Source organism: Phaethon aethereus (genome assembly GCF_964289735.1).
Source record: "Phaethon aethereus genome assembly, chromosome: 5".
Lineage (NCBI taxonomy): Eukaryota > Metazoa > Chordata > Aves > Phaethontiformes > Phaethontidae > Phaethon > Phaethon aethereus.
In genome coordinates, this window is record NC_138579.1 from 63,910,819 (window position 1) to 63,925,563 (window position 14,745).

General features: G+C 38.0%; 1 protein-coding gene across 1 annotated transcript in view; it reads right to left on the reverse strand.

Moving 5' to 3' along the window:
* Positions 1–250: 250 nt before the first annotated feature.
* The window catches only part of DNAJC24 (DnaJ heat shock protein family (Hsp40) member C24), a 35,899-nt gene continuing 21,404 nt past the window's right edge, over positions 251–14,745 (reverse strand). The window contains exons 2-4 of the mRNA XM_082000682.1: positions 11,394–11,532; positions 1,453–1,521; positions 251–486 (exon numbers count right to left, since the gene is read on the reverse strand). Of these exons, the coding sequence (XP_081856808.1) occupies positions 362–486; positions 1,453–1,521; positions 11,394–11,532 (333 nt within the window). The 3' untranslated portion in view covers positions 251–361. The remainder of the gene's footprint in view (positions 487–1,452; positions 1,522–11,393; positions 11,533–14,745) is intronic.

Here is a 14,745-nt window from a genome sequence, read left to right on the forward strand (position 1 = left end):
AGGATTTAACCTGAGAGGTAGGGCCCAAGGTATAGTTGATATAGACTGAGATTGAAAGAAACTACTGTGCTGTTTGCTGGGAAAGAAATGTCATTTAGATCATGAGATACATTCCAGTTGTACAGAACTTAGTGTTCTGTTCCAGCAGTTTTTAATAACTAGCTCTTTAGCTGTGGAAGGGAAAAAAAAACCTCATGTCTGCAGAGCTATGTTAGCAAATGGGCACGTTTCCTTTTTTAAGTCTGACTGAACTTGTTCTTGTAGTGCCCCTCTTATTTAACATACATTTCTTAGCAGATGCTGTCCCCCATTTGTGTAGTTTTTTTTAAAGTTTATAACTCAATGCGCTTGGTTGAAACAATCATTGAAGAATCTCAACAACAAGTGAACATGTGTCACAACAGACCAAAGACACATCTTTGGTTTCACTCTTGAAGACAGTGTAATTCCCACCACATCGGCATGAGAGGGTATAACATTGTTCATCTGCCAAAAAAAAAGAAAACAGAAAAGCCTTTAGTGCTTGAGAAGAATCAAGAATTTATTTTGGATTGTCTTCACAAAGCTGCTCTTAATAACAAAACATAATTTGTGTGTGACCTCCCACTGCTGTATCAGTACCTGTGCTACCATGTAGCTACCCGTACTATTTGTTGCTCAAAAAATAACGATACTGTTAAAATGTGTTTCAGTGACTATGAGGCATTTTATGCCAAACAGCCAGGGTCAGTGTAGTCTCTATAAAAGAGCAGATAAAAAAGGTGCACATCCAGGAAACAGATGTTAAAAGGACTATGTCACTGAGTATTTCTGAATGAGAACTTAATTCTGACAACATACCAAGATCTTTAGAGACCAATTAAGAACAAACTAAGACACATTAGTTGTACATATGACAGATTAAGGATGGTTCCAAAACAGACAGCTAACCTAGGAAACAAACATAAAACAGAAGGATGTAGAGCAGACAGGACTCTACTCCCCTAGCTTAAAAAAACAAACCCAAAAACACAGTAAAAAAATCATCCACTCATCCAAAAAGCAAATAAATGATAAAAGCTAGAGTAATATAAAGGAGAGAAGTGACATACTTTCAGATGAAGAAAATCTGTATGAAAACACTTGCATTCTACCATCACAGAAAGAACAAGATGCATGAGAGACTTGGGGAGAATGTGGAAATCTAAATAGTCAGTTACAGCACATGGAGAAAGCCAGGTGAAAAGTACTGCAAGCTCTCCATGCCCAAGTGGGGAGGGAAGGGGAGAGAGATGAAAAAGGAACACAAAATAAGTATCACTAAGTTAAGTTCCAAGTCAGGTAGCTACAGAGAACAGGACAGCTAAATCTGAGGAAAAATAAAAAAAAAAGTAGAACTTGCAATAAGACAACATATTGCTGTAAGATGCAGACAATGAAAGGCACTGGGAACAAGTAGTAAGGCACTCATACCTTCATTCCAGGACATCTCCTCAAGATAAATTTGTGTATGTAGTGGCCATTCTTTTGTCAGGTTATCTTCTATAAAGAAAACATGACAAATGGTCAACCCTGATAACATACACGTCCTTATTTCTTCCTGATAAATTAATAGTTTTATATACCTAGCAGTCAGCCTAGTCCCTACTGGACAGTCCTGTCTAGCCCATGTTAGCAGTTAAAAATGCAGTTCTCTAAAATTTTAGTTTCCCTATCTGTGCATAAGCTGGAAAATGTCCTACTGTATCCAGGAGAAGAAAATGGTGAAGACATATTAGTGAGATCAAGACACTACTGAAACCAGTACTTTTGCATATCCCAAACAATTATGTAAAATTAGCGGCAAACTGTTGCTTTGCTAGAAATACCCTTTAAAAGCCTGGCTGTAACCACAAGCTTAATTGTGAATATCTGCTTACCTGTACTTTTCACAAAATCACAGAATGGTTGAAGTCAGAAGGGACCTCTCAAGATCACCTAGTCCAACCCTCCTGCACAAGCACAGTCAGCCAGAGGAGGTTGCCCAGGACCCAGTCAGATTTTAAATCTCTCCACAGATGGAGACTCCACAGTCTCTTAGGCAACCCATTTTCCTTTAGAAAGGAGAAGCCAAACAAAAACCCCTCAGTAAGCACCAAGTAATCATTAGGGTTGCATGTGAGAACACCACCAAGATTCCCACAAAAAAATACTCCTAACAAAATAAAAATTAAAAACAGTTTTAGGAGAAGACCACTCCAAGTGTTCTTTTATGATAAAGAGTCTCTCAGCACAGAAAGAAGGTCAGTTCTGGCCTGCACTTGTGAGACCTGTTGCCATTTTATCCCTTAGATTCTTCCAACGTTGAGGACAGCATGAAGTGACAAGTGTACAATTATCAAATGCAAACTGTGCAATACCAATACAAATTACTTTTTGCAATTTATCAGCATGCTCATATTTGATACACAAAGTTCACACCAAGTTCTTTAACTTGACAATGTAAGATTTTGTCAACAAAGGGACAAGTGAAACCATAAAAGGTAATACAAAAAAAGGCCATAAACCCCTTACAGCTTACTACACAAAACCTCCCAGCTGCTGCCTGACACCTGGAAGCTCCAGCTCCCCACACACTGTATTTTAGAGAACCAGAAATGCCTGACATAGACAGAAAAGCCTCAGATTTGGCAAGACTCAGGAGCTCAGTACTTACTTAAGGTTTAAATGGTGGTGTTACTGAGAAAGTAGGGGTTCCTTCTCTTTGATCAGTGAGTTTTTAAGCAAGTTTTATAGTTTAATAACATCAAACTTTCTAGACCATGTAGTGTTGTCTACAGCTTTTTGGTAGTGAAGGAATTTCTTATTCCAAAACTACTCATTTAGCACTTGCTGAAAAAGTCAGAGGCCCAGATTATTTTAATTCCCAAGAGATTGCCCAACCTAATCGCTAGATTGTAGGATATTCTAGATGGTTCTCAGCTCCTTCTACGTGACTGCTCTTTGCTCTGGACTGAAAAGTAGAAATAAGGGACTTTGCAGCTACCTCCTCCAGTAATACCACAGAAAAACTGCACATCTCCAACCTTTATCTCATCAGATAATGGAGTATTTCCTTCTTTATCACCAAAGATCATCATCTCATTGCAACCACCTTACTCTGCAAAAGTTGGTTTCAGATTTTAAACAGTGAAGTAGTGACTCAGAACAGACAGACATCAATATTCTATGAGTTGATTTCACAGATTAACTCTGTAAAGCAAGCTATTCACAAGTAAGTTTCCGAATTTACAACAAAGTACTGCTGCAAAGAAGTTTAAGGCTACTCTGAAAGTATAATCCTAGCAATAGCTAATCTCAGCTGTCTCTATAGGTAATTACCTAAATTAACATCAAAATCTAACCAACCTGTGGCTTTGTTTTGTTTGGTTTTTTGTTTTTAAATTGTTTTCCTTTCATGGTTGTATCAGTTTTAAGAGTATAGTATCATAGGCAGAAGTATAAATGTACCAGTAGGGAAATGAACTCCTTGCATTTTAATTATCCTGTGTATGAGTGGGGGCTGGGGGGTGGGGTGGGGAGAAGAGTTAATACCTACGTTTTGGGTTTTTACATAGGAAATTTAAGGCCCTTTTAAAAAAAAAAAAACACCACCAAATCTTAAGTCCTAGTCTTTATTTTGCAATTAAATGACTGTTCTAATTTTAACTGAAATGTACATTATATATTCTTGGCAATGAGCCTCATCTAAATTAGTTTTAATGACAGAGATTAAAACAAATCAGACATTGGAAATAATGCAAAATCAATACAGGCTCTTTGATGTTACCTTTGCTGAACATGAAAAGGTCAGAATTAAAAGAAAATTAACCCACTCACACCTAATACTTTACTGCTGTCAAAAGAAAGGGAAAAAATGGGCAGGAGTGTAATGATGAAAGAAAACTGTAAGATATACCTCTCAATCAGTCATTCTCATTGCTGTGCATAGCCTCAATCACAGAAACAAGAGCTATGGGTAATGTTTTAGTTACACAAAGTAAAAACATTTTTCTTCACACCCGATCAGAACATTAGTTAACTGCATGAAATGTCCAAAATAAAAGGTCAGATGGTCTTTACTCCTGCCAAGCAACTCCAACATTACTTGAAGGTAGTCTGGTACATCCTTCTAGTTACAAAACATGAGAACAGGAACAGTGAATGTCCTGAAAACCCCTACAAAAGCAGTCAGAGGACTCTCCTCCAGGAGGCCTTGTGTGAAGTAAAGATTCCTCCTTTTTCCTTCCTCAAAAAAGCAAGGTGAGATCAAAATGAGGTCTGTCCACCTGCCTACATACCTTCAGGTTCTTCTCTCCACTGTGGTGGAACAGTGTGAAAAAGGCAAGTGCTCCCTATTTTACCTGTTGAGGTTTTTTTTTAATACTGGGAAGAAAAATTCACAAAGGAAAGTGGTCTCTTAGGTTGCAAGAACAGTTTTTCCTAAGCTTCATTTATAGGTAGCAAAAAAATGAGTTCGAAAGAAACCAGGCTGCCTTATTTGGAATTCATGAAGCAGGATTTCACTCAGAACAAGTTTTATAGGATTGGAGATGGAGGCCTGGGTCATGTCTTGCTGGTAGAAAATACAAAAAGGGCAGATGGACCATGTGCCACCCTGAAGAGAACTGATGAGATGCAAATTCACAAGGTCACCATACTTCCTGAAGTAAAGTTACTCACAAGGTAATGAAGGTGGCAACTGAGGAAAAGTCTACCTTCTCTTCTCTTCCAAACATAGTACAATATGAAGCCTAGGAAACAGAATTTCAACCAAGCTTTTCTAATTAATTCCTGCAAGTGTTATTTTAAAAAGAAAAAAAAAAAAATCAACAGGCAAAATTAATCACTCATGCACTTCCCAGCCTGAACCGAGATCGTCTGATGCTCAAGTCTGAAAGAGTCTTACTGGTTATCTTAAAAGATGTAAATTTTCAACTAGTACTCTTGACTTGAGTAAGTCTCCAAGCTTAGCACATAATCCAGTAACTGCGCGTCAGTCATTTTGTATGCTGTACTTATTTGCTTATCTGGTTCAAGCAGGAGGAACATTTTCTGGAGTTGAATAAAGCTAGAAATTGAGTTTCTAGTTCTCCTGTTAAATAGACTACCCCACCTAATATGCCTTAAGACAGCAGAAACAGATTTAGCTACTTATTTAAAAACAGAGGCGCAGGCCAGTATGAGTTTGGGGAGCTTACAAGCAGAACTAAATGGTTTTCACAGTGTGTGTTAGTGACTAATATTTCTTGTGCTCTTCCTTATTTCATCTACATCATTATTACTACAGCCATGACTCCCTCATTAGTGGTTCTTTGAAGCAAACTGGTGTCTGATTTTCATTCCCTTACCAGAGAAGACTGGTACTATTACCAGTACCGAGTTAGGTGGTAGGCTTACTTCTGTGTGACGTCTGCTGAAGCTGTAGCACTCTGTGTACCAAGTTGTACTTTCTGAAACGCGCTCCCTGTGAACACGTAGGGAAAGCTGTGAAGACCTGATCATCTACCATTACTTGAAAAGCAAATTTTAATTCACAAGTACAGCCTGCCTGGCTTTGCCATCTATTGGATTTGTCTGACAACAAGAGGTGAAAGGATTCTGCAGCTCCATTGTCTCAACTGTAGGATCTAAGAAAACACTGGCAGGCTCATCAGAGAGGTTTATGAGCCTGCAATTCAAAGAGATTAAAAGGAAAAAATCTACTGAGATTCTTTCAGGCTACAGAACCACATTAAATAACTATTAGCAGCTTGGTTCAGGAAAGCTTTACTAGAGCCCTTGCTGGGTCATTCAGAAATTGTAAAAGAGGAAAGGTATTTAAGTTTCACTTGAGGATACAATAAATATTTCTTGGGCTATTTAAACCTGAGTTTTAGGGAAAGGGTTGCAAGCAGTAAATGGAAATGTAACGTTTTTAACAGTTTATGGCAATAGTAAAAATAGTCATAATACTTAAAAGATTTTTCTAGCTCTTTATCAGTCATATATTCTTAGGATTGTTTTTTTTTTTTTAAAAACCAAACATGTAATTAAAAAAAGTTCAAGATATATAGTCAATCAACTACTGTTCATTGTATCTACTAAGTATCAAAATCATCACAGACTCAAAACTTGGATATTTTCAGAAGTTAATTTTTTCTAATAGGCTGTTGAATTTTTAAACAATTACTTAAATTTGAGTCTCTTGCATTAATTTAAAATAACCATGCTTACTTTAGTTTGACATGATAAGTCATGTGTTAAGAATTTTCATAACAACAAGGTGTTTGTTAAAAAAATACAAAAAAAATACTGCTTCACTTGTAGCCAATGCAGGTTAGAATTAACTCCAAAGAGCTACAGTAAAGGCTTGAGTTCCAGCACTAGTTGAGGGTCTACAGCCGTAAAATCCATGGCTAGAGAAGGAGTATACGCTTCTGTCACTTAAAGAGTATATGCTGGCACACTGAAAAACCTAAAGTAACGGCCATGTTAAAACCTTTACTTTGGTCTAAAAGTATTTTTTTAAGCAGGAATTTTCTTAACAAGGAACAACTAAAATATGCTGCTTTTTTTTTTTCCTTATTATAAGGTAGTCAGGGTGTTCAATTGCCATTTCTGCTAGCTATTAAAAGCATTTTTGTAGGCTTTTGTCTTGCTCCTCGTGCTTATTCTTGCAGTGGATTTGTAAGGTTATTCTTCTGGCATCCTATTTACCAAATTAGGTAAGGTATCTTGATGTCCAATACAGAATCATCACTTTGTTGCTGGAGCAGGAGGGAACACTGGATTAATGGGAAAGTGATCGCTGTCCCACTCCGACAGCAGTCCGTCTCCAAAACAGTCTTTCCCGTTTACTGTACTATGAGAGGAATGGGGAAGGAGCAGGAAGAGGAGGAGCTACTTTCTATTTAGCTTGGTTTTTCATGTTCCTAATTTATGACCACACCTGTGTACGACTCCCTTTCTAAACCTGCAGCAGAAGCTTAACTGAGAGTGAGGACACATCCTCAAAGATTTTTCAGGTTGTAAAGAGATTGGTATTGCCAGTGAAAGCTGAATTAGCAACCAGGTATTTTAAAATGAGCTATTTTAGGCTAACCAAAGATTTTTGCTGTGCCTTACTGCCTAAAGGGAAGGTATAGAGAGGATGGAATCAGACTCTTGTCTCAGAGACAAACGGCACAAGCTGGAACACTGGCAATTCCAGTTAGGAATTGTAATTCCTTATGTCTAAGAAATAAAGCAAGAACAAAAGGAAACCGATGCTGAATATATATATTCACGTACAAAAATTGCATCTGCAATATTTTTCTAAAAACTGTAATTCCAATTGAAAATCAAAATGAGATATGTGGCAAGATGTGAAGTCTGTTACTGGTGATTACACCCCTCACTCTTCAAACACTTGGGCATTATCGACATATTGTCATGTAAAAACATATTGTCCTGGACAGAACCTCACTGGAGCCATACATGGAAAAAACCCTAGATTCTTAAATTTCTCCACCCTCTGCCCCAAAAACATATACAAAGCAAGTGGTTTTCGTGTCAGTCCCATTACTAGCTTTGAATTATTTGCTATATTTAGTGTCAGAAATTAATCAAAGTCACTAGTTTACTTGTTTAATTTTAATTGTGACCTTTCTGTTAATCATTCAATCATTAATAATTAAAATGTAAAATGAATTAGTAAAGTTAATTTTCTTAATTGTGATTGTTTAGATACACAGTTCCTTTGTATTTAAGTCAACAAAAACCCACAAAAATTGCAGGGCTACTATTCAAAGGGACCTTGACAGGATATAGAGATGGGCTGACAGGGACATCAAAGGGTTCGACAAAGCTTTTGGGATGGAATAACCTAAGGCACCAGTACAGGCTGGGAGACAACTGGCTGGAAAGCAGTTTTCCAGAAAAGGACCTGACGGTCCTGGTGGCCAACAGGTTCAACATGAGTGGGCAGCGCACTCTCGCAGCAAAGGCCAACCCCATACTGGGCTGTATTAGCAAAAGTGTAGCCAGCAGGTCAAGGAAGTGATTTTACTCCTCTCCACTCAGCACTTAATGAGATTGCTTCTGAAGTCCTGTATCCAGTTTTGGTCCCCCCAGTATGAAGCACTGACCTATAGCAGCAAGGTCCCAGGGGACTGCCAGCATGGGCAGGGGTTGGGACACATGTCATACAAGGAGAGGCCAGAAGAACACAGGCATCTCATTGTCTACAGCTACCTAATGGGAGGGTGTTGAGAAGACTTCCCAGAGGTGCACAGTGGAAGGATAAGTGAAAGGCACACGTTGCAAAAAGAGTCCTTACATCCGACTCAATAGAAGGAAAACATATTTTGGTTGGGTTTTTTGTTTTTTCTACTATGAGGGTGTTCAAACATTGGAGCAGACTGCCCAGAGCAGCTCTGGAATCTCCATCCTTGGGGATATTATAAACTAGGCTAAAGGAGGTCTGAGCAACTGACCTGTGTGGACTTGCCTCGACTAGGAGATTGATCTAGATCACCTGTGAAGGTCCCTTCCAACCTACATGACTCTCTGATTCTGTAAAAGTTTTTTATTCTTTCTAACTGTGACACAAAAGCATGAACTTTCAGGGTTCAGATGACTTCTAACATGAAAACTGTAAAACAGTTTTTTTCCAAGCTAAACTCACTGAAGAATGTTTGGTAATTATTACTGTCAAACTTGATTTTAACTGTATATTCATCTTTTCTAAGTGGGATACCATTTAGACTGGAACAAAGAATGAAAAAAATCTCTAAGAAAATTTGCTCAGGAAAAAAAAAGTCCATTCTTAATAGGTAAATTGTTATGCAGCTTTTTTCCCATCCCCCAAATCTTTCACCGGGATTGGAAACAAGAGATTCCTCATTATAAAAGGGTATCCTCATGTCAAAGAAAGGATAAAACAATGAATTGGAAAATTTTTTGCAAAACATACATAAAGGCAATTCTTTTAAGATTTCCAGGCCAGAGAGGCTTGGATAAGTATTTGAGCCAAACCTCTTAAACAGTTAGAGGTTTGTCCTTTCCACTTTAATACTATGGCCTGAAGGCATAAAAAATTAGGAGATCATTGTGATACCTTCAGAGAAAAGCAGTATTAAGATCTGAAAGCACATTTACCTGTTATTCTCAACAATTCAATGAAAAGACTATTAAAACCATAAAGCCCCACAGAATTTCAGCTGCTTAGAACTTCTCTGGCCACTGAATTTCTGAGCCAAGTAATTCAGATTTAGTTAACACAAGAAGATACACACAAATAAATGATCTGTGAAATGGGGAACAGACTACAGTGCAAGGACTTCCTGCTGGCTGGCAGCCACACACACGTGCACACTGGCATCCTTCAGATTCTGCTTCCTTGGCTTTACAGTCGTACTAACTTGCTGTATTAGCTGTCTCAAGTCCTCTGTTTCTGTGAGCTTTTACAGCAGCGTCTACGAATTTGTCTAGAATCATGACTTTGGAAGCAACTTGACAGGCATTCAAAGAACTAGAATTTATTTCACCATCGTTTTGCTGGCAGGGAACATGCTGCAAAGAATGCAGCAACACTGCACAGATATGTTACGTGTGGCTCAGTTTGAAACACTGGGTCCTCTGTGAATGGCACCTTCTATATTAAAATACATCTAGCCATTATCATACCATTACCAAATACCGTTGTAAATAAACATGCAATTTGTCTTCATTTACTAAGTCTTTTTTTTGCAGAACCTTGAGATGCCTTTTAGAAGAACTCATCAGGTTGCAAAAGAATCTCAAGAAATACAGATAACCTTTAAAATACTGTAGAATAAATTTTGTCAAAACTAATTCATAGCAATGTCCTTAAATTCCCTGGGAAAACGAAGTACCTTATTAAATCTTGATGTAACTCTCAACTTCAGTGGATTAACCTGACCCAAGCAAAATGGACCTTCATGGTCTATGCTTAAGCTTTAGGTAAAACTCACTAGATACACAAAAGACTTCCAACTTAATCTCTAATATTTGTTTTTCCCTGTGCATGTACAATTTGTGAAAACAGAAGACACAGCCAATACTACAATGCTAAGAGTACAACAGGATGAGAGCACTAGGTAGCAGAAATTCCTGCTCTGGCATCACATTCAGGCATTTAAAAAGAAGTTTGAGATGAAAATTTCTTTAAGTTTGATCTTAATACCGTTTACATAACAAATTAGCACAGGATCAGCTTTTTCCATTCCTTTAAAATATCTGTTCAACAATTCTGTTTTCACCCCTCCACTCTCTTTTCCAAAACCCACACAAAGTCTGAAATACAAGATTATTTAACTAGAGAATTCATACTGGGTATATACAATTATATATCACTCTTTTTATCCTGCAGTGATGCATATCTGCCAGAATGACTACGCCTTTGTCTCTCAAAGTTCTGGTATCCGCAGCGGCAGGGGAGTTAAAAATCAGCACAAGAGAGAAAGGTCTGATGGTGTGCCAATGTACAATGGAAGAGAATTCAATAACAAGCTGCAGAGACAGTGGGCTTTTATCAGACACATTCAAAAGTGGTGGTGGCTACACGTCAATGCTGGACCAGAGTGTGTTACTGCAGAGTGCGACTGAGTGTTTTCCCCACAGGCAATACACTATTATTGACTCCCCCCATTAACATGTAGGGTGGATATACATTTATTGAAGGTTCTAATGGAAGGCTGAGGGACTCCTATCCTGAGGCCAGAGCAGAAAGACAGCCTATCACTTCATGTAATGGTAGCCCATGTGTGACAGACCTGACCTACATTTCCCCCCTTTCTTTCTCACAACAGCCTGTCACTGTTTTAAGAAGCTATTTTCTGAGAGGTATAAAAAGAAATGCATGCTAGAGCTGCCTAGTTAATGTGTTATATTGGATTATTATTTAAAAACCTGCTTTAAAAAGCCTAGTTTAGACTACAGATAAAGTATGAAAGCTACCATAACACACACAACCAAAATGAATGTGTCTTAATGATTCTGAAGTGCTTATAAACCCATACACATTGAACACTAGGTATACATGGATTAATACCTGTATCTAAGATACTGCAACAAAATGTAGTGTAAGACTTAAAATTAAGAATGTGTAATGAAGCTGCCTTAATAAAATAAAAAGGGCTAGTCTGTAATTAGTATAAATTTCATATTCATTCAAATTATTAGGAATAACGACAGCTAATGTTTTGTTGGAAGTAATTCAGTGTTTTCACTAGCTAATGTATGTGTAGCAAAAGCTATAAATAATGGATCCACAGCTGAAAAGTAGGACAAGAGTGAAAGAAAGATTTGGTTCAGCAATAAACAGCATTTTAAAATACCATCTAACTACCACTCCCAGACCTTGCTTATTTAAAGAGCTGCTGCCACTACAGCGCTCCTTGGCAGGAACCTACCACGCTGCTGCAGGTCATACTCTTTTTTTGTCTCTTCGTTCCCTAGAATTTTCCACGCTTGATCTATTTCGATGAACCTCTGCACGCGCTCCTCCACTTCTCCTGCTGGCACATCTGCCTTCTGTTTGTCTGGATGATACTGCCAATCAAAAAAAAAAAAAAAAAACACACGCAGATAAAAAATGTTGAGGGGAGTGGAAGTGAGGAGAGTGGAAGAGGAGCAATCAATAATGCATTTGATATTCAGTTAAAAGGACAGAGAAAAGGAGAAGGTCTGAGCTAAGGTGCCAAAGGAAGGGAGACAACAATGCTGGGCACAAGAAAAAACTGCCAATTTAATTAGACCACTGAAATGGCAACAAAACCACCAGTGGCACAAATGTCACCATGCGCACTGATGGCATTTTCTGGATAATTTGCTGATGGAATCATTGGTCTTATGGACAATTTACCTACAGAGAATGACTACCACAAACAGAAATAGGTACATGCAGAGGACCATGACACTGGTACAAGAGGAGGTGCTGTAGTTGCTAGCAGCTCACGTAATGTTACACATAGTTGATTTAAACACCACCAACAATGTTTAGTCAAGGCTACTGCAGATAAAGTGAATGCTGTATTACATGTACCTCGCTTTTTAAAAAATTTAAATGGTAAATAGAACATACGTAGTCAAATATAATTTATAATACATGTAATTCTACTTTTGAAAATATGCCTCAACATCTTTAATTTCTTCCAGTTCAGTGAATCAATAGCCCTTCCAATATTTAAAGTCATGGATCACTGGCTACAAAATTGTGTCATTTTAGTTAAGAAATGGTTATTCAAGGACATGGCTGCAATAAATCCCACATTAAATACGCTATAAGAATTAAAATTAAAATGTTTTCTTTACCATTCGTACTACAGGTTCTGAACGGAGCATTCTGGCTTCTTTTTTGATTCAAATGTCTATTGAAAAGGAACTTTGAAAGCTCCATCTTCCTGTAGCTCTAATTCATCTCCAATAATCTCTTTTTTATATTTTAAATTGCTCAGTATAAGTGATAGACTCACAGGAAACAGCATTTAAGATGAGAAAGTTGCAATGTAATCAGACCTATCAGCTGTTAACTGTGTTACAAGTCAAGATATCCCTTCTTCTGGAGCTTCAACTTCTGCCCTTTATACTAACATCAGTTGAGGCACTAAAAGGTACAGCAGTTTTTAAGACTTAGAACACCTGTTCTGCAAGTGTTTAAGCAGACTTCTGATGAACCAAATCCCTTTGTTTTAGTTTATAATTAATTTTAGAAAGGAAAGAAAATAATACTACTATCATGTGTGCTTTATAAAATTATAAAAATAAAAGGACCACTTCTACTGGAGTCTGTGTCTTGTTTGCACTGATGGATGTTACCCAGCTAAATCCCCTGTACAATAAGAAGAGAATGTACATAAGAGTAAAATGTTAATCTTTGACTTAAAGTTTTTTTTCACAGGTGTTTTTCCATATACAAATGAATGTACCTGTAACCTCAAGTATGAAGTCTCTACGTAAATGTGTATTTTTGTTCCACCATCCGAGTAAGCACAGTTGAAGTCATCGCTGCATTCAAGAGTGAGGACTAGCTTGTAACTTGCTGAAAATATAGCTGAAGCACAGCTGTGATCCCTAAAGGTTTATCTCTTAGAGATCCCTGTTTTGTCTCCTCGGCTGAAGGTGACAAAATTCTAAGGGGCAGGGGCAGACAAATGAAAAGTGTTTGGTCACTGCACTTCGTCATTGGATTCTAAATAGCTAATTAGAAAATGAGTAATTATGCCTTTATCTGGTAGGCACTAAATTCAGTGTTGTCAGCATGCATCATGTTGCAAAGAGTTATATGACGGCCGTGTCTTTCACTCCATTTGGGTGACACTGTAAGCATTCTCCTAGAAGCTTACACCCCAAAGGATGTAAAGGCCTATCCAAGGAATATTGTACCAGAGAGTACCACAGAAACTTAACTAGATTTGAATAGCACTGCCACAAAACTGTTACTCATATTGTTATATGTTTGGATTGGCCACAAGACGACACCTTCTCAGACCAGCTTCTTACAGATACACGAAAACATCACTGACTAGTTGCCCAAAACAGCACTAAGACTACTGGCTTCCCTCCTGCCAAGGATGTTGAGAAAACACACCCACAGAATTGATGACACTTTTCCTTTACTACACTAAAACTTTGCCTGACTGAAAAATAAGTTTCGACTATACTGGAAGTAGTTAGTGAAAAACAGTAAGCTGCAAGTTTCATAAAAGTATTTCGGGAAAATAATAATCAGTGCAGAAAAGGTTATTCTGTTCATTTCTTAGATAATGCCAAAGATTCATTATTCTTCAGATTTATCATTTAGCTTTTAACTTCTTTCCTATAGATTTGGAAATTTTAGTATTTGTAGCATATGCAGTTTTTATATCTAAAAGGCTACAATTTCATGTAACTAATAACTACATTGCAGGGGATCAACTAATTAGAAAAAATAAAGTATCTATTTTTGTCTCCATGCTTTTGGAAACTGTTTGCTCCTTCCTCTGTCAGGCCTGTTCCTCTATTACCACCTGATGCCTTTAAAAGTCTGCATCTACACTGAGAAAAATCCTCAAACCTCTGCTCTTTTACTCTAATCCTCTTTTTTTCCAGTCATCCCGTTTCACCTGAATTCGTTCTGTACCTGTTCTCATTGACTCCCGTTTCCTACTCTCAGCTCACTGATCAAAATACGAGACTGCTTGCTTGTAGCAAGAATCCTCTCTTGATTGAACTGCTCCTACCCTTCACTCATCTCTGAGACGACAAACGAGGTGCCCTCTCTTCCAGTGGTTTAGGCCCTGTTCAGCCAGCTCAGACGCCAACCGCAGAGGACACCTTAGCAAAGTTTCAACCATCCTACTAATAGCTGAAGTTAAGAGAGAGTACACTGATGTTCTCCATCAATACTGCAGACGTTAATCAACCATACTCTTCTTTGGTATCTTCCCCATTCTTGCTTCTGCTTCTCCTCCCTCTCCAGCACACCCTTCAGAGGAGCTGCCTCAACAGAGCCAGGGGTTTGGCTTCGTTTTGAGGGAGGTGAAATATGATGTACTTTTCTGATCTCCTCCTCTTTTCCCATTCAGCCTTATTTCTGGGTTAATCTCAGCTGCAACCGTGTACAAGCTCCGTAATGAAAACAGACAAGCCTGTCTTCTACTCGACCTATCTCCTTCTATTCAAACTGAACTATTGTTCATCTCTCCCTCTGTGCATCCAGTTGCAAGTTCTTACTCCAAATGTTAGAACCCTGAATGCCTCCTGCAATATCACTTCTCAAAATCT